General features: G+C 46.5%; 2 protein-coding genes across 13 annotated transcripts in view; one reads left to right on the forward strand and one right to left on the reverse strand.

Annotated features, from left to right (window-relative positions):
• Ascc1 (activating signal cointegrator 1 complex subunit 1) overlaps nt 1–8,870 on the reverse strand; it is a 107,157-nt gene extending 98,287 nt beyond the window's left edge. The window contains exons 1-5 of one of the 10 annotated variants that reach the window (XM_076557198.1): nt 8,804–8,870; nt 6,191–6,332; nt 4,421–4,520; nt 2,744–2,767; nt 89–186 (exon numbers count right to left, since the gene is read on the reverse strand). In XM_076557198.1, coding sequence (XP_076413313.1) covers nt 89–186; nt 2,744–2,767; nt 4,421–4,520; nt 6,191–6,332; nt 8,804–8,821 — 382 coding nt within the window. In that variant the 5' untranslated portion in view covers nt 8,822–8,870. Of the gene's footprint in view, nt 1–88; nt 187–2,743; nt 2,768–4,420; nt 4,521–6,190; nt 6,333–7,349; nt 7,940–8,066; nt 8,343–8,803 lie in introns of those variants that run through there. The other 9 variants (XM_042266372.2, XM_042266371.2, XM_042266373.2 and 6 more) reach the window with 9 other exon arrangements.
• Nucleotides 7,162–22,772, forward strand: Anapc16 (anaphase promoting complex subunit 16). Of its 3 annotated transcripts, none has more exons than XM_042266375.2 (4): nt 7,162–7,290; nt 14,449–14,615; nt 19,387–19,461; nt 21,957–22,772. In XM_042266375.2, exons 2-4 carry the CDS (start codon nt 14,474–14,476, stop codon nt 22,070–22,072), a joined length of 333 nt encoding a protein of 110 aa, XP_042122309.1. In that variant the 5' UTR covers nt 7,162–7,290; nt 14,449–14,473; the 3' UTR covers nt 22,073–22,772. The 3 variants fall into 3 exon arrangements, with proteins under 3 accessions (XP_042122309.1, XP_006972746.1, XP_006972745.1); XM_006972684.4 differs by lacking the exon at nt 7,162–7,290 and adding an exon at nt 7,873–8,015; XM_006972683.4 differs by lacking the exon at nt 7,162–7,290 and adding an exon at nt 8,441–8,579.
• The last annotated feature ends 526 nt before the right edge of the window (nt 22,773–23,298 follow it).

The following is a 23,298-nucleotide window of genomic DNA, read 5'->3' on the forward strand; positions in this document are numbered from 1 at the left end:
AAAAAATTGGAAGGTTGGGTACATTTCTGCACATCTGTAATAAATAAATCAAAGCAATTAGTGCAAACATAAATTATGTCTGTCTTACCAATCTCTCCTCCATGTCCAGGTTTAGGGACGTTAATAGATGTCTTAGTCTCCACTTCAATTTTCTTCTTGGTATCCCCTCTCTTTCCAACTATGTGTCTAGAATATGAAAAAAAAAATACATGTTTAAGTTGCACATGACCAGAGACACTCCCTAATAGAAATACACTTCAGTGAAAGTACAGTATTAGTAGAGAGGACTGCAAGTCACTATGCTTTATATAGAACATGCTCCCTTCACTCCCAGGCAATTGATGCCACCACTGACTCAGTGCAGAAACAGAAGACCCATGGCAGCAGGCAGGGCACTGTCAGCAGTGCCTGAGAGCTCACATCTTATCCACAAACACGAGGCAGAGTGTAAGTAAGACTGCTCCTGGTGTGGGCTTTTGAAACTTTAAAGCCCAGCCGAAGTGGCACACCTCCTCCAACAAGGCCACACCTCCCAATCCTTCCTAAACAGTCCACCCACTGGGAACCAAACACTCAAATATATGAGCCTATGGGGACCATTCTCATTGAAAACACCACAAAGGGTAAAGAGCTTTGAAAAGAGATCAGGAGTTACCATTCAGATAGTCGGTAGAGCACAAAAAGAACCATGCTTCCTGAGATCTGGAATCAGCATTCAGGAGGCTGAGGCAGGAAGACCACTAGTTCAAGACTAGCCTGGGATACACACACAGAGAGAGAGAAAGAGAGAGAGGAAGAAAAGAGGAGAAACAGGAAGTAAACATGTGACCCTAAATTAAGTACAGCACATACTCATGTTTTAAGAGATCTCACCACAAATATATAATATTGTTATTGTCATACATATTATACACTGTAAGTTTTTGTTCGTGTACAGGTTTGAATACTAACAATCTGATAACTCACAGCAACCAGAGTGGAGACGACTTTCAACCTCCCGCTGCAAATGGGACAAAGCCGTGACAACTCCTCCCAGCCCCTCCCAGCCATCATCTACCCCATTTCAGCCACTTACTCCTGACTGGTTTATAGTCTTCGCCTGGGCCTCTAGTATAAATAATCCTGACAAGCCAAGGTTATCTTCCAGAAGCCAGAGTATTGGAAGTGCTAACATGAATGAGACTACTAGATCCCACTATACAGAGTCTATACAGCACTATCACAGGATGATAAAGTTAACGGAAAGACCTCCCTGTTGTCAATGTTATTTCACCTTCTACGATTTCAATTACACACCCAATGCCACAGGTAACTGTGTCTAAAACTATTCTTTTAGCGAAGTGTTTGGGAACTGAACCTGAGACCTCACACATACTTCACTGCTTGAGCTAGCTCCCGGCCCTTAGTCAATTGTCTTTACATGGAATAATAAAGCCTAATCATTTCCACTAAGATCTGCTGTAATAGGTCAGTTTTTTTCAACAATGAGATGTTCAGCTGGGGATACAGCTCAGTGGTAGAGCACTTATCCGGCAATGTGCCAAGATGCCCTGGGTTTCATCCCAAGCCCTGCAAAACCTTGACCCATAGAAATGAAATAAGAAATCTTATGGCGTACATGTGGTGCACACCTGTAATCTCAGCAGCTGGGAGACTGAAGCAGGCAGACTGCGGGTTCCAGGTCAGCCTGGGCTACATGGAGCCCTATTAGAAGGGGAGGGGGAAGAAGAAAGGAAAGGGTGGGGGTCAGGGGGCCTCTTCTCAGCGAATGTCACCTACCAATTAGGACCTAGTAGGACCAACATCTGATCTTATATCGGTGTGTTCACCAGGAACACAAGCACTTAAGAGTCTACAGAATCCAAAAGGCCATCAGGAGAATTAGACATTAAGGAACTTTCACACACCTCGGCAGTAGGACCTATGTACAGTGAGACATGTTACTCTCATTTTGTTTTTCAGGAAGCTGAGTCATGTCATTCTGAAATCATGTCTCCTAGGAGAAAATGTCATCAGAGCCTAGGAAGACAGTGAGTGAGCTGTCACGGTTGGCTTTGCTTTCCCATCTGGCTACATTCAAGGAGAATTTTATCCACAGTAGGTATTCCAGAATGTTCTCAAGGAAGAAACTATTAGAGTTCAAATGCATTTGGTTCCATATTTGTAACTTTCCTCTGAGTGGACCTAACTGATCCAGTTTAACAGGAAAACAGCATGGCTGATGGACTTTTTAGACCAGCTGATCTTCCCAGGCAAGTCCCAAAGAAGCCAGTTAGCTTCTGACAGCATTCTATTAGTGGTTAGTGTGGGGGAGACCACGAGAGAGCATGCACACAAGCACATGCTGAAGTGACCAGAAGTCCATAAGCGATTCACAACAGTGATCCTCGAAAAAGCACAACAGTCTCGGTAAGGCACTAAGGATTAATGGAACAGACAAGTTCCCGCCTCCAAGAGGCTTCCCATCTGCAGAGGGGGCAACAGGCAACACACCAATACATACAAACACAGACTATGATAAGTGCTACAAGCCACAGGCAGAGGTATCATAAAAACACACAGTAGGATTATCAGTGACTGGCAGGGATGGCTGGGGTCAAATCAAGCTTTTCTAGGAAGGAGAATAGAACCAGGTAAGAAAGAGGAAAGAGTGAGGCAAAAGACACACCACACACATAAATTCAGAGGCTGGAAAAAACACAGCACATGTGAGGAACTGAAAATACCAGTTGGGAGTTCTAACCTTGAACACAAGGCAGAGAGAGACCTAAAGCAAAGAGAAAATAAAAGTAGAATCAGCTAGGGCATATTCACGATTTTGGCCATGACTTTAACGACCCAGAACTCCATCTCTAGTGGAAAACCACCGACAAGAGTTTTTAAATGTATTATTAGTGTGAATGTGTGTACACCTAAGTGCATCTGTGGGCACGCCCACCACAGCACATTACATGGAGGTCACAGAAAAACTCCGTGAAGTCAGTTCCCACCTTCCACCTCTACAAAGGTTCCGGGATGAAACTCGGGTAGCCAGGCCTGTGTAGTAAGTGCCTTTACCTGCTGAGCCATCTCAGAACCCCACAGAGGGCTTTTCAGCAGAAGCGGTAAAAGAATCAGATTTCCCTTTTAAAAAGATCATTCCGAGCCTGTGGAGGTGATGCACATCTGTAACCTCAGCAAATGGAAGGCTGAGGCAGGAGGATCAAGAGTTCCATGTCAGCCTTAACTATAAAGCAAGACCAAAAAAAAAAAAGAAAAATGAAAGCTAGAGAGATGGCTCAGTGGTTAAAAGCACTGGCTGCTCTTCCATAGGACCTGGCTTAGATTTCTAGCACTCACAAGGAGGCTAGTAACTCCAGGTCCAGGAAATGCCTGGACCTGGCCTCCACAGGCACTGCATACACACAGTGAACAGACAGACAGGTAAGACGACTCACATTAAAAACAAATCTCAAAAAAATTGTTTCTAAATCATACCACTTTCAATGTGAAGGACTAAGAAGAAAGCAGGAGCCAGGCGGTGGTGGCGCACACCTTTAATCCCAGCACTCGGGAAGGCAGAGGCAGGCGGACCTCTATGAGTTCGAGGCCAGCCTGGGCTACAGAGTGAGTTCCAGGAAAGGCACAAATCTACACAGAGAAACCCTGTCTCAAAAAACAAAAAAAAAAAAAGAAGAGAGCAGGAAAGACCATTGGAGCTATTTTAAGAAATCCACAGAGAGACTGAAGAGATGCTCAGTGATTATTGCACTTGTTGCTCTTGCAGAGGACCTGGGTTCAGTTGTCAGTATCCACACCACATGGCTCACAACTACCTGTTACCTCCAGTTCCAGAAGATGCAATAAATTCTTCTATCCTCCTTAGGCACCACACACAGGTAGTGTACATACATACATACATGTAAATATTCACATAGACATATTAGATAAATATTTTTTTTAAGATATCCATAGGAAAAAAGAGGTAGCAGTGAAAATAAGGGTAAATGGTAGCTCCAAAGGGCATTTAAAAGTGAAAGTCAACGGGCTGGAGAGATGGCTCAGCGGTTAATCAGCGGTTAAGAGCACTGACTGCTCTTCCAGAGGTCCTGAGTTCAATTCCCAGCACCCACAGGGTGGCTCACAACCATCTGAAATGAGATCTGGCGCCCTCTTCTGTGTTCTAAATAAATAAATAAATAAATAAATAAATAAATAAATAAATAAATAAATAAAAGTGAAAGTCAACAGGATGTGGCCATAAACACAGGATGATTACATTAATCTGTAATCAGTCCTGTGACATTTGAGGACTCAAAATACTGAACTCCTTTGTCATCAGTAATCAAGCATCACAGGAAGTGTAGAAGACTGAAGAGCTGGCTTCCTGCTGAGCTTCCTGGAAGTACTGTCCCTGGAAGCTGACGGGGAACTCACTCACTTGTAGAGCACACTCGGGGCACTGACGGTGGCCCGGAATCCTTGAGGGGTCTGCTCCACCTCGTAGGCGTCGCAGGGCTCGTCAGAATACTCCATGGAGTCTGCAAAGAGACCACAGCATCTCTGAATGGGGCTGCTCAGTGGAAACCGCCTCCTCCCAGCCGTCAATCACTCTCAGGGCTTAAGAAGGCAGGAAGGCATGCAAAGAACAGCTGCTTTAGTATCCCCCCCCCACCGAGTCTGCTCAGAAGACATAGAGTGAAAAGAACATGGTGGTTATTTGAAATCCTTCAGTCTCAGAACCTTGGGAAAGCAGTATTTAGTTGTTTCCTCTTAGAAAGTTAAGATGCTGAAACAACATGTTTTACTATTATTCTATTGAGATGAAGTTCACACAATAGGAACTCGCCCTTTCAAAGTCTAGAAGTTAGTACTTTTTAAGTACTAGGGCACAGAACTACTTGAATGAATTATTAATAAATAAGGAAGATACTAGGAGGATTTCTTCCTTAAACCTCAACATAGAGAAAAGAGAGACCAGGCAGAGTGACACATGCCTGGAGGAGTTCCAACATTTAAGAGGCTGAGGCAGGAAGAGTACTAGCCTGAGCTACATAATAAGGAGAGAGACACACACAAAGAATCAGAATGAAAAAATGGAGCTCAAGGCTCAAGGCTGACAGCACACAGTAAGAAGGATCACAGGGGAAAGTGACCCCCAAAGTTAAGGTCCAGCGGAAACCCTTAGGAACCAAAAAGGGAAAGCTGCAAAGAACCTAAGAGGCCCTGTTTATGCACTAAACCTAACCACATGGTCATTACCCTGAAAGTATTTATAACCCATCTCAACTATTGATCTTATTTACAAAATAACCATATGTAAAATAAAGTTAGGTGTGTCTCTGGAACTGTCAATGCATGACTACAAAGAAGAAAGAAAAATAACATAACAACAGTTAACATTATCTGACACTGAACTAAATCCTTCACATGTTTATTTCAATAACTCTTATTCTTAGCCAGGCATGGTGGTACACACCTTTAATCCCAGCACTCAGAGTCAGGAAGATCTCTATTAGTTCATGGCCAGCCTGTTCTACACAATGAGTTCCAAGACAACCAGAGCTACATAATAGAGAGACTCTGTCTCAAAAAAAACAAAAAAAAATGCTGAGCCGTGGTAGTGCATGCCTTTAATCTCAGCACTCAGGAGGAAGAGGCAGGTGGATCTCAGAGTCTATAGAGTGAGTTCCTGGACAGTCAGGGATACACAGAGAAATCCCGTCTCAAAATAAATAAATTATTAATAATAATAATAATAATTTATATTCTTTTACAATTTCACAGGTAAAGGAGCTTAATTTTGGCACAGAATATTAAAAGTTAATAGTAATAACTAACTGCAATTACTTGACATGGGGGCTTTGCAGTTAGCAGCCCTTAATGCTCTTGCAGTTGACCTGAGTTCAGTTTCCAGGACCCACACTGGGTAGCTCACGATCACCTGTAACTCCAGCTCCAGGAGATCTAACACCCTCTTCAGGCTTCTTTGGGTACCCCATGATCATGTCTATACACACACACACACACACCGTTAAAAGTAATAATGAATAAAATTACTCCTCATGGCATTTTTTAAGCCTCTGTACAGATGAAATCTATCTCAACATAGGAAATGCAACCAAGAATGCCTCATCTGAGATCAGCTTTGCCAGGAGCCCTGAACAGCAATAAAACAAAGAATTGCTGACCTAAAAGCAAGAAGGATTACCTCGATAGTAAGCCTCATCTTCTTCATGCTGATAATTTTTTTCCTGGATGGGATTCTTCCTATAATTCCGTCCATCGAATGTTATAATCTGTGGGCGCAGAACATCCATGACACTGTCTCCAAATGATAGTCTAGTAGAGTCCTGAAAAATAAATCGTCCTTTTACCATTTTTTTTTTAGAATTAGAAATGAAAGGTTAGGTCAGTAAGATGGCTGAACAGGTAATGGCACTGGTTCCCCAGGTTAATGACCCGCGTGGTGGAAGGAGAAGACTCCTACAGTTGCCACACAGGCAGACAAAATAAATAATGTAATAAAAAAAATTAAATAAAAACCTCCATTAGTGGACCATTATGTAGGCCTGAATGGACGTAACTGGGCAGTAGTTCATAGCACATCCTAAGTAAAAATAGTGTCACTTTCTGCTGGCCGGCCACTGTGTATAAGCTCTCAGAAGGCAAGGACTGCATTCTCCACCATCCTATTACACCTCCTGACTCACTCCAGACAGCCATGTGTAATCTATGTATCAGCCCTCCCGTAAGAGGCATTGGTAGTATACAGCCTGCCAGTGACTTTGAGAGACTATAGGTATTGAGAGACTTTAACCTAAGCGGATGCAGTCTTGATATTTATTTAACCATGTGCAAAGTGCTTCATTCTTTCTTTTCAATATAATAATACAAGAAGGAATCATTCATACAATACCCATGGAAGAGCGCTAAGTGCTTTTAAAGGTGCTAGAAATACACACCTAAGCAATCAGACCTAATTTCCCTATCAAAGTACAACTACCATTCTCAGACCAACACATTGGTGAGAAGGAACAGTTTCTGGAGGTCACTGCCCAACGGACTGCATCCCCTACTGAGAAAAGTGAAGCTTCTAGTCACCACCTGAATCAACAGTTAGGAAACAAAGGCTCCTTGTGAACTAGCGGTGGTTAAGTTCAACCCATGTTCCCATGACAGGGGGCTGAGTCTTCAAGCCCATGTACTTAAAGGGGCCAAAGAAGCCCTAGCAATCCCTTCCAGATAAATGCGTGGTCCAACCCTCTACCCGGTCGGTCGCTAAGCGGTAGCCGCTCGCACAGAACCAAGGTGAGGGTTTGTGCTTCTGAGAACACAGAAAGTCAACGTGGACGAGAGGGTGCAATTACCAACAGTCTTGGGACACCCTGGTGTGCTATTCTTTAGCATCCCCTCCCCGCTTCAACAAATAAGCGCTTGTACAAAAAGTCGTCTTTATACAGGGTACGGGCCCTGAGCGCGAGGCTGGCTGTGATGCATGCTCCTCTACCTTTCCCGCGCAGCTCCCGGCAGAGAGGCTGCGCAGAAGGGCGGAACACCCCCCCCCCAGCCCTGTGTCTCGGGGGTTTGGAGAGGGAGGGGTATCTATGTCTTCGTGTAATTATCGTTTCGTGGGAGGAGCTGAAGTCCTGAATCGAAGAAGTAAACAAAGAACCCTTACGCCAGAAGCAGGGATCAGACAACACCGACCGCGTGGCAGCAAGAGAACCAGGACCACGCGGAAAATGACAAGGTGGGAGCCACCCGGAAGTGCTCCCCGAAAAGGATCGCTCTCGCCCAGCCCCGGCCACGCCCTCGCTGCGCATGCGCGATAGCGCCGCCCCAGGATTTTTTTTTTTTTTTTTTTCCCCCACAGCCACAGGGGCGGGCGCACGCCCGCCATAAAATTCCCCACCGCGCCCGGCGGGCGGGCGGGCACGCGCACGCCGCCGTCTACGTCGTCGTAGCGAACGGAGCCGCACGGCTCGCTCCAGGGGGCGGGGCTGCCGGGCTTTAAAGTGCACGAAGCGACTCGGGTAAGTAGCCCAGGCTGCCAGAAGCGTCGGGGTGGTGGTTCTGGACCCTACCTGCCGGGACTAACAGAGAGAGAGGGTGGAAGGAGAGACCCTTCCGGAGGCTCACCCGCGCCGGGCGTGTGCAAAGGCCAGGTCCTCGGACTGAGCATGCGGGCCGAGGGTTGGCGCCTGCGCAGTGGGCCGGCCGCGAGCCTCGGCTTCCTCCCGAACTGCCGGGTAGGGTGCGAGCCTCGGGTGGAGTTAGCGTAGCCAGGGCTGGTGGTGTTGCTGACTCCTCCCCGACCCGGCCTGGTTCTTCGTTCCAGCCAAAGGGCTGCTTGCTACCTCTCTCTGTTTGATTCGGGTGGTGACCCGTATGTTCCGGTGGAACACACTGGAATGATTTTGTTGGTCGAACCCAACGGTTGTCATAATTAGCCTTCGTACTGGATCCGAAGCGACTGAAGCGTCTGGTTTTTTCCGAGACTTAATTTTTAAGAAGGATCTCTTGTTTTTGTTTGTTGTGTGTGAGGAAATAAGCAGAAAGTAATTTATGAGTGCAAGGTCATCTCTGTCGTACACAAAGTAAGTAATTTAACCAAGCCATATTGTGTCCCACAAATACCATTCATTACTTTTCCTATGACAGCCCCAGTTTCTCTCATAGAGCCAACTTCCAGGATACTCAATCATCAGCATGCAGCCAAGTTTTACTGGGCGCCTCTTACACGGGCCTAGCAGCCTCCTGGTAGGCAAAGTTGTATACTCCACACAGTGAGAGAGAAAAAAAAAAAACAGAAAGGACTGACCTTCATGACTCCAACCATCTCGGTCCCCTGCAGTCTCTACTGAGCTGCCAGTTCTTGTTTTATTATTTATAAATCATTCACCCAGGAAACATTGTGATAAGGGTTTTTTATACGATGCCTCAAGGATACAAAGGTGATTTGTGTTCTGCTTTCTAACTCGACAGGATTCTTCTCACTGCCTCACACACTGAACTATATATCTCCAGACCCAAGACTACAGGCTAGTTTTGTTTTTCTTTTTCTTTTTCTTTTTGGTTTTTCGAGACAGGGTTTCTCTGTGTAGCTTTGCCCCTTTCCTGGAACTCACTTGGTAGCCCAGGTTGGCCTCGAACTCACAGAGATCTGCCTGGCTCTGCCTCCAGAGTGAGTGCTGGGATTAAAGGCGTGCGCCACCACCGCCGGCTCAGGCTAGATTTTTACATGTGTGTGTGCCCATGCATGTGGAGGCTTGAAGCTGATGTCCAATGACTTCCTCCATAGCTTTCATAGCTTCCCTGAACCCAGAATGTGACCATTCCCGCTAATCTAGCTAATCATCTTGCTATTGGGAATGGCTTATCTTCAACTCCCAAGTGCTGGGAAGACAGGCACCTTCGCGTTCGTGAGTTCGAGGGGTCCCTGACTCCTCCAGTGCGAGCACGTTATCCATGGAGCTGTCTTCCCGGCCCCCCTGCTGAGTTCTTAATAAGATGATACACCAAGTGAACCTGCTGACTGAGGGGGTATAGCCCGGTGGTAAAATGGGTGAAGTGCATAACAGATAACGTCGTCAGCAGACGGAGACCCTTCTTCCCTTCCAGGAGTTTTCACATAGCTATGTCAAAGAGAATTTAACTTTTCCTAGGAGTACATGTGGTAGAACTTAATAGCTATGAGAAACTGGGCTCCGAATAGGGAAGGCTGGGTGTCGGAGTGCATACCCGTAATAGCTGTAATTCGGACACTTAGTAGGCCCACCCCGCAGGATCTGGAATTGAAGAACGGTCTGGGCTACAAAGCCAGAGTCTTAAAGAAGGGAAAAACAGGTGCCAGTGTCTATTACTGACTTGTGTTTTGTTTCTAGTTGCTTTGCCTATTTGATTTAATCTTCATGCCACTTCTATAAGGCAGGCACTATTATTGATTGCATTTTACAGGTGAGGCAGCTAAGGAAAAGTCATTTGATTTGTCTAGTCACACAGCAGATAGCAAAGCCAGGATAGAGACCTGGGCAGGCAGCTGTTTATAGTCAGCTTGTGTGTGTGTGTGTGTGTGTGTGTGTGTGTGTGTGTGTGTGTGTGTGTGTGAGAGAGAGAGAGAGAGAGAGAGAGAGAGAGAGAGAGAGAGAGAGAGAGAGAGAGAGAGAGACCCCGACCGACCAAGGAGGCCAGAAGAGGGCAGCAGATCGCCCAGAGCTGGAGTTGCAGGTGGATGTGAGCCACTAAACTTGGGTACCGGAAACCTAACTCCAGTCCTCTGCAAGAGCAGCAGGCACCCTTAACCTCTGAGCCACCTCTTGAAGCCCCGTGGTCAGACCTTCATCGCTGTGCTGGCTCGCCCTCATGCACAGCAGCACATCACCAAGCCATTGCTTCAAAAATTAGACGGCCGTTGGGAAGTCAGTGGTTCCTGTGACCTGTGTAAGCATTCTATGAACACACTTAAAGGAGTGGCTACCCAGAGTTACACTCATCGCTTACTTAGTCCCTGTGCTCAGCATTTACAACCTAGGGTTTGTTGTTAGCTTAACTTCTATTTACCCCTTAATGATGGCATTCAAAACTAGAGACTGAAGGTGTAGCTCAGAGTGGAACATGCACAGGGTCCTGGCTTCTATCGCCAACACCAGCAAGAGAAGAAATCACAAAAACCTTAAGCAAATCTTTAGAAGCAGACATCTTGCAGATGTGTCTCTGCAGACAATGGCTTATTTAAAGTTAACCTTGTGCTGATTTCGAGCTCTGTTTTCCCACCCTGACTGTTTTGTGTATGGAGCTATGCTGGTTCTGAGACTTGGGAAGAAAATAGGATGAAAGGAAGTTCCTTTGATGACCTTCAGTTTTGGAGTCACTGTGGCTAGCCTTTGAAGCTGGCTAGCCGCCGCCTGGGTGCTCTATTGAGCAGCTGATCTCAAAATACAAAATACAAAGCATCAGCAACTAAATAGAACATTATCAGGGTGGAAGTTGAAAAGATCAGAGTTTAAAATCTTAGTTGAGAAAAATAAACAGTTCTCAGGGGGTTCTGCTCTGAACTGGGGGGAAGTCAAGCCAGAACTGCTCTCCGGGGAAGTGGCTGAGTGGTCTGTGTCCTTCATTTGAATCCCACCAGGGATCTGGTTAGAGATTGGGACCTGGTCCATCAACTCTTGTCTCTTTTAAGGAACACTAAAAACTTTACCAGGCTATATTTTGGGACAGTGTGGTGCAAAGGAGCAATTACAATTCCACATGAAAGGTTGCTTTCCCTGATGGGTGCAAGTACAACTCAGAAAGTAACCTAAGAGCAAGATTAAGGGTGTCATTAATGAGCTGGCATTGTGGCCACGCCTTTGACACCTGCACTGAGAAGCAGGGGGAACTCTGTGAGTTCAAGGCCAGTCTAGACTACATAGCGAGTTCCAGGATAGCCAGGGCTACACCGTGAGAAGCTGTTTCAAATTTAAAAAAAAAAAAAAAAAAAAGGAGCCAGGCGGTGGTGGTGGTGGTGGTGGTGGTGGTGGTGGTGGTGGTGGTGGTGGTGGTGGTGCAGCACACCTTTAATCCCATCACTCGGGAGGCAGAGGCAGGTGGATCTCTGTGAGTTCAAGGCTATCCTGGTCTACAGAGTGAATTACAGGACAGCCAGAACTGTTTCACAGAGAAACTCTGTCTCAAAAAAAAAAAAGGGGGGGTGTTAAAAAAAATCATTAATGCATTTGCACTAATATAATAGTCTAATGATAGCAGTAGCCTTACAGTTTCATTGTTCTATGTCCGTGTTCATTAGTGCAACCTATGCATGGCCGTATGGTAGAACTAGAAACCAAGCTCTGCTTCTCTGACAACCACACATCACTGCCATAGAGTCAGGAAACAGCAGCCACCATCTCAGACGTTGTTTACCATTTTCCTTAGAAGGAAACCAGATGCTCTGGACATTTACAGTAACAAAGCATTCTTTAGTATTTTCCTGTTTTAAAAACCAAGAGTGTCAACTTTGTAAGTATTGTCGATTGAAACTAGTACCTCAGATCCGGGAAACTTGTGCTCTACCCCTGAGCTAGACCCGAGCCTTCAACTTTTTATAGCAAGTATGTCAGAACTAGGGTCGGGGGCAGATGAGTGAAAACTATCCAGCAAAATTCTCTCTGACCGTAACAGAGGGGAGCTGGGTTTTTTTTGTTTGAGGGTTTTTTGTTTTGTTTTGTTTTGTTTTTTTGGTTTTTCGAGACAGGGTTTCTCTGTAGTTTTGGTGCCTGTCCTGGATCTCACTCTGTGGACCAGGCTGGCCTCGAACTCACAGAGATCCACCTGCCTCTGCCTCCCGAGTGCTGGGATTAAAGGCGTGCGCCACCACCACCCAATGGGGGGGGGGCTGTTTTTGTTGGGGGTTTGTGTTCAGTTTGGTTTTTCTTGCTTGTTTGTTTGTTGGGGTGTTTTGGGTTTGGTTTGGTTTTTTGAGGGATCCCCCATGAATCTCAGATTGGCCTTGAACTTGCTATAGAATCAAAGAGGAACATGAAGTACTGCTTCTCCTACCTCTGCCTCCCAGGTGCTAGAATTCTACTCCTTTGCCACCACACCTTGTTTATATGGTGCTGGGAACTGAGCCCAGGGCTTCTGCATGCTAGGCAAGCACTCCACTAACTGAACAAGCTCCCTGGCCCTGGAAAATTCCTTTTGTCGTTTTTAAACCGGACGTGGTGACACATGGCTGTAATCCCAGCACTTGGGAGGCTGACACGGTGGTATTGCCATGAGTTTCATTCAGGCCAGGCCAAGCTACATAGTAAGTTCCAGGCCAGCAAATTAAGACCTTCTCTATAAATAAATAAATAGCCTTTTTATAAAAAAATGTTAAAACCTATGTAATGTAAAAATTAGCCATTGTCTGTTGTTATTGAAACAGGCTCCTGGCTATGTAGTCCGGGGTGCACAATCCACTGCCTCAGCCTCCTGAGTAACTGCAACATTCCATACCACTACTACCACATAAAGTCATTTGTTCATTTAAATACTAGCTACGTGGTTTTATTGAAATTTTATTTAGCATTTAAAAGTGAACATATAGCTCTTCAGTTACATTAATAGCCACAACATGAGTCTCATGGCTACTGTATTGGGCAGAACTAGACTATCAGAACATTTCCATGGTGACAGAAAGTTCTAGATGGTATAAATATGTTAGTAACCATTTTAAAATTATACAGTGGCCAGGCAGCAGTGGCACACCCCTTTAGTCCCAGCACTTGGGAGGCCAAGGCAGGTGGATTTCTGTGAGTTTAAGGCCAGTCTGGTCTAGGACAGCCAAGGCTATACAGAGAAACCCTGTCTCAAAAAACAAAACAACAACAACAAAAATGCATGTGTGTGTTTAATATAATTTCATATGCTTGTGAGGCTATGTTCTTGTTCTGAAGTTTTGTGGGAAGTCATGAACTCAGTACAAGGATCTGGGATTTCAGATATGGCACAGGATTAAGGCCACAGATGCTCAATTCATAAAGATCCACGGTTTCTGAGATCAGCTCCTGAATTATTTTGTTCCAGTTTTTGGTCGCCATCAAGTGTTAGATTTAGGCATTACATTTACATGGAAAGGTTAACAATTTCTTAATGAATGTGCCAATATGTATTTCCTAACCCATTTCCCTTCCTTGGGAACAGAACACAATGTTATTCTGGACTCTTATTTGGAAAACTTGATAAGTGAACTTCTTGGTATGGTGAGGATGTACCCAAGACAAACTGTCCTGTGGAACAGAAGTATTTATCCTTGAGTCCATTTCTGCCTTGGCCCTGACATATCAGTCTTCATAACCTATAAATCATCTGCACTCAGTTCCACACTAAGTGGGACAATTCACTAATGGGAGAAAATAGGACTCTCTCTTTTTTTTTTTTTTTTTAAATCTACTTAGAGGTGGGTATCTTTTTTTCTTTTTCTTTCTTTCTTTTTTTTTTTTTTTTTGTTTTGTTTTTTGTTTTTTTTTTTGTTTTTGACAAGGTATCTCTGTGTAGCCCTGGCTGTCCTGGAACAAACTCACTCTGTAGGTCAAACTGGCCTCGAACTCACAGAGATCCACCTGTCACTGCCTCCTGAGTGCTGGGATCAAAGGCGTGCACCACCACACCCAGCTTGGCAAGCTTCCCCTCCTCCCCCCCAGACGAGGTTTCTCTATGTAGTTTTGGTGCCTGTCCTGGAGCTCGCTCTGTAGACCAGGCTGGCCTCGAACTCACAGAGATCCGCCTGCCTCTGCCTCCTGAGTTCTGGGATCAAAGGCGTGTGCCACCACGCCCAGCTTGGCAAAGCTATTTTTAAACACGGTTTTTACTTCAAAACCTGAGTGACATCATAAAGAACTGTATACAGATGGAGGGTGGGGAAAGCTGGCCCTAGGCTAGAATGAAGTGTTGTCAACCTGGCTTTTATGAACCTGCCGATGTCTGTGTTTCTTCCTGTAGTGAAGAGAGACTTCTGCTGGAGGGAATGGCTGCGTCCTCGTCCTCATCTTCCGCTGGTGGGGTCAGTGGCAGCTCCGTCACCGGATCTGGCTTCAGTGTTTCAGACCTGGCCCCGCCCCGGAAAGCTCTGTTCACCTACCCCAAAGGAGCCGGAGAGATGCTAGAAGGTGAGCTCATGCTGGGTTTGGGCCTGTGCCGTGTAAAGCAGCTCACCTGGAGGGCCGCCTGGACTCCTTGAAGCCAGCCCTCAAGTGACCTGACCAGACTTGGCACTGGAGCCACGACCCCGCTCTGTGTCCGACTCTAGGTTGCCTTGTGGCACCTGTGTGGTGTATTGTCTTTTCAGTGAGTGTCTACAGATGGATTAACCCCACCAGACAGGCCTGAAGGGGAAATCAAAGGGAAGTGTCTACCTCTGTGAAGGTGACTCGTTTAGCCCACTGCAGGACATTGCTGTGTGACTGACTGCGTGGTTTGGATGGCACTGGAGACAGATTTGCAGCCACCGTCTTATCACACATTGGCAGACCGACTGGCCAGAAATAGATCACAGGCAGGCCTCATGAAACGCGCTGGCCACTGGAAGGCGTCAGGTTCGCGTTGAGCATAAAACTCACACGAGACACTAACTTAAAATGCACATGTCTTGCTTGGCAGGCGAATCTCTGAATTCTAGGCCAGCCTTGTCTACATAGTGAATTCCAGGCCAACCAGGGCTGTACAATGAGACCCTTTTTCTTTTCAAGAGAGAAACAAAACGATAAAATGCACGTGTCTGGGCTCACCCTAGAGATCCTGAATTTCAACTAAGACTGGAGTCTTTTTTTGACCCGTGTCCAGGGCCTTCTCATGAGGGAGTCTTCTCGTACTTTAAAAACGTTGGCATATGCTTTTAAATGTTTTGAGCCGCTAAGGGCTCACAATCACTTGAGTCAAGCAATTTTGTGTTGAATTATAAAATGGTCTTTTTTTTTATTTAAATCTTGCATATTTGCATGGCTATATTTTAAATTAATTAGGAGACATCTCTGAGAAAGGCACCAGCTATATTTGGGGGCTGGCTTTTTGGAGTGATCGTCGTACATTTCTATCAGATACTTAAAAAATAAGAGTGTCGGGGTAAACAATGCCGGTGCCATAACTGGTTCTTGTTTTCCTGTCATGAACCCAGTGGCCTCACGCACGATAGGCAAGCACTCTGACCCAGCTGCATGCCTAGCAAGCCAGGACAGACAGAAGAATCTTCTGTGTCAGAAAAGCAGGCAGACTCTGGCACCATAAGGCGCTGGGGTAGCTTGCATGTGATTGGTAGTGAAGCAGCAGGCCCTGTGTGGTCTGGAAGGTCACGGTGTATTGGGCATGCGCACGCACTGGTGCCCCTCCGTATGTGGCACTAAAAGTAAATCACGCCCTTAGCTCTGTGCAGCAGAGGTGTGGGTAAGGGGTTTCCCACAGAACAGGTGACGATGGAAGGCACTTAAGTTGCTTCATGAGCGTTATAGCGCAGAAGAGATCAGTGTTTAACCCTGCTTCAGGAAAAACGTCATGGACATTAGTCTTAGCTGGCCCTTTTCATTTACCCCGTTGGGGCACTGATTGAGTCCTGCTGCAGATGGATTTGTTACACTTAAATGCTCAGTGCACAGTTGTGACCCTCCTTCATCCCAGGCTCTCCCAGTCACCTTAAAAGCTGCTCACACTTAGACAGACTGGAAAACAACTGACTTTGCCAAATCAAGTATCTGACATACTGTTTAACATCAAGAAATAGAAAAGGGGCTGGGGAACCATCTCACCAGGTAAGAGGTGCCTGCCACCACACTTGACCACCTGAGTTTGATCCCTGGGTCTCATGGTGGAAGGAGGGAACTGACTCCTTCCTCTGACCACCCCACGACTTCCGATACATTAATAAATCAATGCCAGATTTTTAAAAATAGAAAAGACCACTGTTACCCCACAGTTTCTGCTGTGTTTTGGTTCTGCTTCACCTCCCCTCCAACATCACCTCCCTACCCCACCCATGCCTCATCTCCATGGATACTGAAGTCAGTAGGTGCTCAGGTCTCTTCCATGAACTGGTACGGTATTTACATAAGACGTGTATATATCCTTCCATGTAGCACTCCTAAATGTGAGTTGACAGTGGTGTCAGATTTGGAGGTGACACTGTTCTACAGTGAGTATGTGTACATCAAACCATTTTTCGTCTTTGTTGTTGCCTTGGTTTAGTTTTGAGGCTCAGTAGTCCAGGCTGACCTCTAACTCCTTGTCCTCCTATCTCCCGGAGGCTGAGATTACAGGCACATATCACTATGTCTGGTTTATTCCGTGTTGGGGACCAAACCCAAGGCTCAGTGCCTGCTAGATAAACACCTTACCAACCACGTGCCCAGCTCCTATTCTTTTTACATAGTGAGATGAAAGAGGAAAGTGGAAACAATGTTGATGGACTCAGACAATCCCAACAGTCAAGAGGCTGAGACAGGAGCATTGCTGTGAGTTCAGCGATAGCCTATGCTACATAGAGACTTCCATGCCAGCTTGGGCTAAGAGTGGGACTTTCTAAAAAGAAAGGAAGCACAGCAAGGTTGCTTTTGAGAGTAAAAAACAAAAGCATTTAAGAATCAAGGTTGGGTGTGTGTCAGAATCCCAACAGGTTCAACTTGCTGCTGCCTGCTCCTAAATCTAGGATAGTAAATCCAAACAACCTGTAGTTAACCTCTCGAATTAAACTTTGGTGCATCTGCTGTCTGCTAACAGCAGCAGGAAGCAAGCTTTAACAGTCGCCTGCCCTCGGCTGAGGTTGTCCTCACCCAGTTATTAGTGAGCAAAGGAGACGCTGCCTTCCAGCCCAGAAGTGGCTCTATTTTAGGGACCTCCCAGGCCACTGAGTTATAAATCCCCTGGGGTTGTCTGATTGCCCACTGGGAGGTAATACCTTCTCAATGAATTTCCGTAGCATTGCACTTAATGGCATTGGTGATGGTGTTAGATTTGGGCCATTTACTGAACTTCTTTCACCCGACGATCTGGAGCCCAACTGTAAATGGAAGACAGGTCACTCTGGCTGACTCCTCTGGAGACATCCCAGCCTGTAGATTGGTAGGTGGCACATCTGATAGACTGTGGCTTAAGACGCAGGGGACTTTGTAGTCAATCCAAAGCTGCACGTGAGCAGGATACATCCTAGGCTGAAGCATGGGACAGTGGTACCCAGGCACCTTTTTGGAAGGTGAGCTTCTCTCTTTTTGCTTTGGAACTCATAACCAAGAAAGCTAGCTAGGCCAGTGTGATAACTTATGCACGCTATCCTAGTGATTAAATGAGAGTGGGAGGTTGCACTTCCAGAAGCTTCCCCACTTGTCACTTGATCCTTGCAGCCCATAATTCCCACCTGGGAGGCCAGCTCTATTCCCCTGTGCTTTGCTCTTTGCAAAGGAAACCGAGTGGTAGTGGAGCTCTTTCAGAAGGATGCCAGGGTGGTGTTTGCCTGCCAGAACATAGCACCCTGCATCAGTGTGTCCAGTTCATGGCAGCTCCCTTCCCTGGTGGGATCTGGAGTTCTCCGTTGCTCTCCGCTCTTATCTAGGTACACTCCATGATGTCAGCAGCGTGTCTCCATCTCTGTGCCAGTCAGAGGCAAGGGGTGCAGCTGAGCAGCAGCCAGTACCCGGCATGGCAGTGCTCTGGGTTTGACCCCCAGCACCTTGAGAAAGGGAGATGAAAAGCCAGGAGTAGGAAAGAGACTTGAACTTGCAACCTGCTCATCCTAAGAGTAATTTCGGCCTTTATTTCTCTCTCTCTCTCTCTCTCTCTCTCTCTCTCTCTCTCTATCTCTCTCTCCCTCTCTCTCTTCTCCCCCCCCCCCCCCCCGCCCCATTGAAGATAATGTAATATTAGCAGGAAGCCTGTTGGGTTGTGTATTCACACCATTCAGATGAGTCAGCTGTACTTTTCCCTTTGATTACCAGGACTTGTAAAGAAAGGTTTGTGTGGAACTCAGCATGAGGCCAGACTGTGTTGGTAGCTCCCAGAATGATTGGTGTGTCACTTAATACTGTGACACGCCAGTCCATGACTGACGAGTGAGTGCTGACATCTAGCAGTGCTAGTGTGAACTGCTACCTTGAGAGAGACAGCTGTACCCTCTTCCCACTGGCTTGAGAACTTTGGGAATGAAACACCTGCCCCAGGGGGTTTGCTGCCCTTTAAAACATGGAATTTTCCTACGTGAATTGTATGTCTTTGGGGATGTGTTTTGCCGGATCAGCCTTTGCACTGACGAGTGTCAGGTTTCACAATCATCCTCTGAGCATCATGACTGAGCTAGCCACCTTCTGGTTGGCAGGTTTTGTTTTTTTCCTCTTGTTGGCAGTTTTGGCACCAGCTCAGTGCTAGGTTCTGGGCTTGCACCATCCCCTTAGCGTCATTCAAAATGCAGTGCTTGGTTGGTTCCGTTGGAAAATCAGGGTTACAACTGTGTGTACAGAATGAAGTTTCCCAGCAGGGCTTGTGATGGTCATGGTGGTACAACTTGATATAGTACAAGTCAACAGCCCTTTTTCCCTTGGCTCTGTTTTTTAACAATAAGTGATTGGAGTTTTGTCCTAAGTCACACCAGTACCACATCGCTGGGTGTGTCAGCTGCCTTGTTGGCCTGCTGTTCAGGTCAGGAGGGGGGCGGTGGTGACCAGGACATCAGGCTTAGGTTTCTTGTTTTTTGTTTGTGTAACACTATTTTTGAACTCTCAGGCCAGTAGTACTATTTTAATAGTCTAGGTATAGAAGAGGTAGCTTTACAGAGCAGTATTCTGAAAGACCCTTTGTTTACACCAGAGACACTTAGACCTCAGGTGGAGAAGCAGGGCAGGATGGACAGGCCTTCTTCTCTTCTAGAAGCCGTTCAAACTAACGCCTGTGCCCTTTCCCCCGTAGATGGCTCGGAGCGGTTCCTCTGTGAGTCGGTGTTTAGCTATCAAGTGGCTTCCACGCTTAAGCAGGTGAAGCATGGTAAGGAAGCGTGTGAGCTGCTGTCTCGACTATGAATGTACATTCGTGGGAAGCAAGGGGGGCAAGTTCTGAAAGGTCACTGTGCTGTGACTGAAGCTCCACACTGTTCCAGTGACTGTCTGCATTGAAGAACATTCTAAGCCCTTGTCCAGATTAAACCCCCTTGAGGTTGAGTTCTCTCAGGAGCCGGCGCTTCTGCTCCTCTGTTGCCTTTACCTGCCCTTCATGAGAGCCCTGCTTCCCTTCAGGCACCGCCTTCCTCTAGTGTCCGTGCCGCACCTTTGGCCCTGTCTGCACCCTGAGCCCCTGGTGCACACCCGCGTCACCAAGTCTCCATTACACATCAGGGAACAGTTTCCCCTCCGGACCGTTCCTCCATGGAGAAACCCACGGGAGCATCTGAATGAATCCCTGTGGCCTGGAGAGCAAGCACCTGTTGATGCTGTGATTTGTTTTTAGGTGGTCTCATGACATAGCTTGGGCTGGCTTCCAACTCTAGTTCCTCCTGCTTCAGCCTCCTGAGTGCTGGCATTGTAGACATACCACTAAGTCTAGCTCCCTTTTTTAGACTCTGGCACATACAGTGCTAGGCTCACGAGGAGCATGACACATACTAGCTATGTGCCCCACCACTGAGGCGCACCCCAGCCTGTAACGACTGGGTTTTTGTTTTGTTTGTTGTTGGTAGTTGTTTTTTTTTTTTTTTTTTTAAAGATTGATTTATTTATTATGTATACAGAAGAGGGCGCCAGATCTCATTACAGATGGTTGTGAGCTGCCATGTGGTTGCTGGGAATTGAACTCAGGACCTCTGAAGAGCAGTCAGTGCTCTTAACCTCTGAGCCATCTCTCCAGCCCTGTTGGTAGTTTTTTGTTGTTTGGTTATTGTTGTTTGGTTTTTTGGGGTTTTTTGTTTGTTTGTTTTTTGAGACAGGGTTTCTCTGTGTAGTTTTGGTGCCTGTCCTGGATCTCACTCTGTAGACCAGGCTGGCCTCGAACTCACAGAGATCCGCCTGCCTCTGCCTCCCCAGTACTGGATTAAAGGCTTGTGCCACCACCACCTGGTTTTTTCCCAAGACAAGATTCTCTGTGTGTCCCTGGCTGTCCTGGAACTCACTCTATAGACCAGGCTGACCTTGAACTCAGATCCGCCTGCCTCTGCCTCCCAAATGCTAGGATTAAAGGCATTCCCCACCACTGCCCTGCTGTATTTTTTTTCCTTTATTATTTTTATTATTATTTTCTCACTCAATGACTTACTATGTAGCCCAGGCTGGCCTGGAACTCTGAGCAACCCTCCTGCATCCACTTCCCAAGTGCTAGGCTTGAACTACCACTCCTTGCTACTTTTAATCCTCTCCCTCCCTCCCTCCCTCCCTCCCTCCCTCCCTCCCTCCCTCCCTCCTTCCCCGCTCCCCCCCACCCCTGTCCCCCATCTGTGTGTCTGTGTCCCTCTCTCTGTATCCATTTCTCTGTCTCTTCCTCCTCCTGTCTGTCTCTCTGTCTCTGTATGTGTTTATGTCTGTCTGTCTTTGTCTTGCATGTGTGTTCTCTTTTTTTTTAAATGAAGACAAGGAGAGTTTATTAAGGAATTTTAGGCAACTCACTCCTGAGTTCCTCTCTTGCTGCAGGGAGCTGCCTGGGTACAGCAATAAAACCCTGCTTGCTTTTGGGGGAGGCAGGCAGGCAGGAGCATTTCAATACATTTAAGCATAGATCTGTAGAAAGACCCTTAGGAAAAGGAGAGTACATACCCGTGTGGGTTGGGCTTCTCAAGAGAGTCCCCTGTATTTCTTAATAATTGTGTATAATATTATTTTAATATAAAAAACTTTCCAGACTCAGAGAAAGAACATATTTGGTCACGGAGAGGGCTGAGCCTGAAGGGAGATAAAGGGATGATGGACCTTGATGGATTAACACAGCAGGAAAAAAAAAGAAAAACACTCAGATAAGGGGCTGGGGAGATGGCTCCGCAATTAAGAGCACTGGCTGCTCTTCCAGAGGACCTGGGTTTCATCCCCAGGACCCACACGGTGGCTGGCAACCATCTGTAACTAGTTCCAAGGGATTTGACACCCTCTCCTGGCTTCCCTAGACACACACACATGCATACACATAAATAATAAAAAATAATGAGAAAGAGTGGATTCTGGAAGACACCCAGTGCCAAACCTCTGACCACCATGTGCCTGACACACATGCACATACATGTGTATGCACACACATAATGGGCAGTACACATGGAAGCTGATGCAGCTCAGTGGTGGGGCACTTGACCCTGGGTTCAGTCTCCTTCATTGCCAACAAAGGGGAAAAGTAATGCAGATAAACGTGCTTCATCTTCAGACCTACATAAAGTGAGATGCCATCACTAAATCTCAAGTAGGAAAGCCCATGTACAAATTCAGTCTAGACCAGGGGTCATGTTGGTGGCCGGTGACAGTCTCATGGGAAATGCCCTGTTGTGTTCTGTCCCTTCTGACTCTATGCAGATCAGCAAGTTGCCCGGATGGAAAAACTGGCTGGCTTGGTGGAAGAGCTGGAGGCTGATGAGTGGCGGTTTAAACCCATCGAGCAATTACTGGGGTTCACACCCTCTTCGGGTTGATGTCGCCTGCATGGTCGCCCCAAGGGCACACCACCCAGAGACTCACAGCTGTACTGGGAGCTGCACGTCGGATTCACATCTATGTTGGGTTCCTCTGTTTCTGTTAATAGGCCACTGCTCCTGTGAGATATCGCTGAGTTTGTCACATGCTTGGTTTCAAAGTATCGGGCAGGAGGCTCTCTGCGTTCGAGCCAGCCTGATCAATACAGACTTCCAGGACAGCCAGGGCTATGTAGAGAGACCCTGTCTCAAACAAAAGAAAAGTATTGGGGATCAGATTAAGGCAGTCCTCTCAGAGAACCAGGAGGGATGGGATTTCAGAGAGTTACACGGTTCTCCCAAGCCAGGTGGACACATGCCAAAATTGGCCAACTGAATGGGGAATATCCTGTCATTCATAGAGCGTCTGGAAGCTTTTCCCAGTCAAACCCAAGGTCAGGATCCACAGTTTCACAATCACAGTCCAAACATTTCTCTTCAGAGATGAGTGTGATTTCAGCTCAGAGTCTGGCCAGATGGGGAATTTTAAGGTGTTCTTTCCTCCTCTATTCTTAGACATTTAATATTACAGATTATTTTTCTCACCTCTTATGATTGCCAAATGGTGCTACCCCACCCCATCCCTGCACCCCGAAATTGCTTTTTGACTGTTGCAGCACTTGAAAAAATAAAGTGACCTAATTCCTTTTAGACCCAGAAATCCTTAGTCCAGCTCATTGGGGATATGAGAGCAATTCTGAAGCAAATAAATCCTGAAAAGAGTTCCAAATTGGCACACTTATCCTTCCCAAGTCTGAGGGATTGGGGACAGAGAGAAGAGACCAGATTCCTTTTCTTGTTAGACTCTCAGGTCATTCCTCTTCAGACTTGCTTTAACTGAAATGGAACTACTTTACTTCTGAGCTGTTGGCTCACACAGTGTCTAAACTCACTGCCACCTCAGTAGGTGTGAGGGTGCGTTGTTTGTTGGTTCATCCATTTGTTTGGAACCTTGTCTCACTCTGTAACCAGGCTGGCCTCAAACTCATAGCAGTCCTCCTGCCTCAGCCTCCCAAGTGTTAATATTACCCTGCTCTCTTCACTGGGTTTTTACACGATGATAGAGAAAAACCTGGAAGACGAAGAGGTGGCCTTTGTGCCTCATCATGGGAACCCCACACTTCACAACTAGGCAGATTACTATTATGTTACATACAAATTTGCCCTCACCAGCATTTACCTTTCTG

The sequence above is a fragment of the Peromyscus maniculatus genome, chromosome 21 (assembly GCF_049852395.1).
Source record: "Peromyscus maniculatus bairdii isolate BWxNUB_F1_BW_parent chromosome 21, HU_Pman_BW_mat_3.1, whole genome shotgun sequence".
Taxonomy (NCBI): Eukaryota; Metazoa; Chordata; class Mammalia; order Rodentia; family Cricetidae; genus Peromyscus; species Peromyscus maniculatus.

Bases quoted from the DNA above. Each gene is read 5' to 3' on its own strand.
- Anapc16 (XM_006972683.4), top strand. From the start codon at position 8,548: ATGAGTGCAAGGTCATCTCTGTCGTACACAAA. The intron at 8,580-14,448 runs GTAAGTAATTTA...TTCTTCCTGTAG, and splicing joins TCATCTCTGTCGTACACAAA to TGAAGAGAGACTTCTGCTGG. The intron at 19,462-21,956 runs GTAAGGAAGCGT...GACTCTATGCAG, and splicing joins GCTTAAGCAGGTGAAGCATG to ATCAGCAAGTTGCCCGGATG.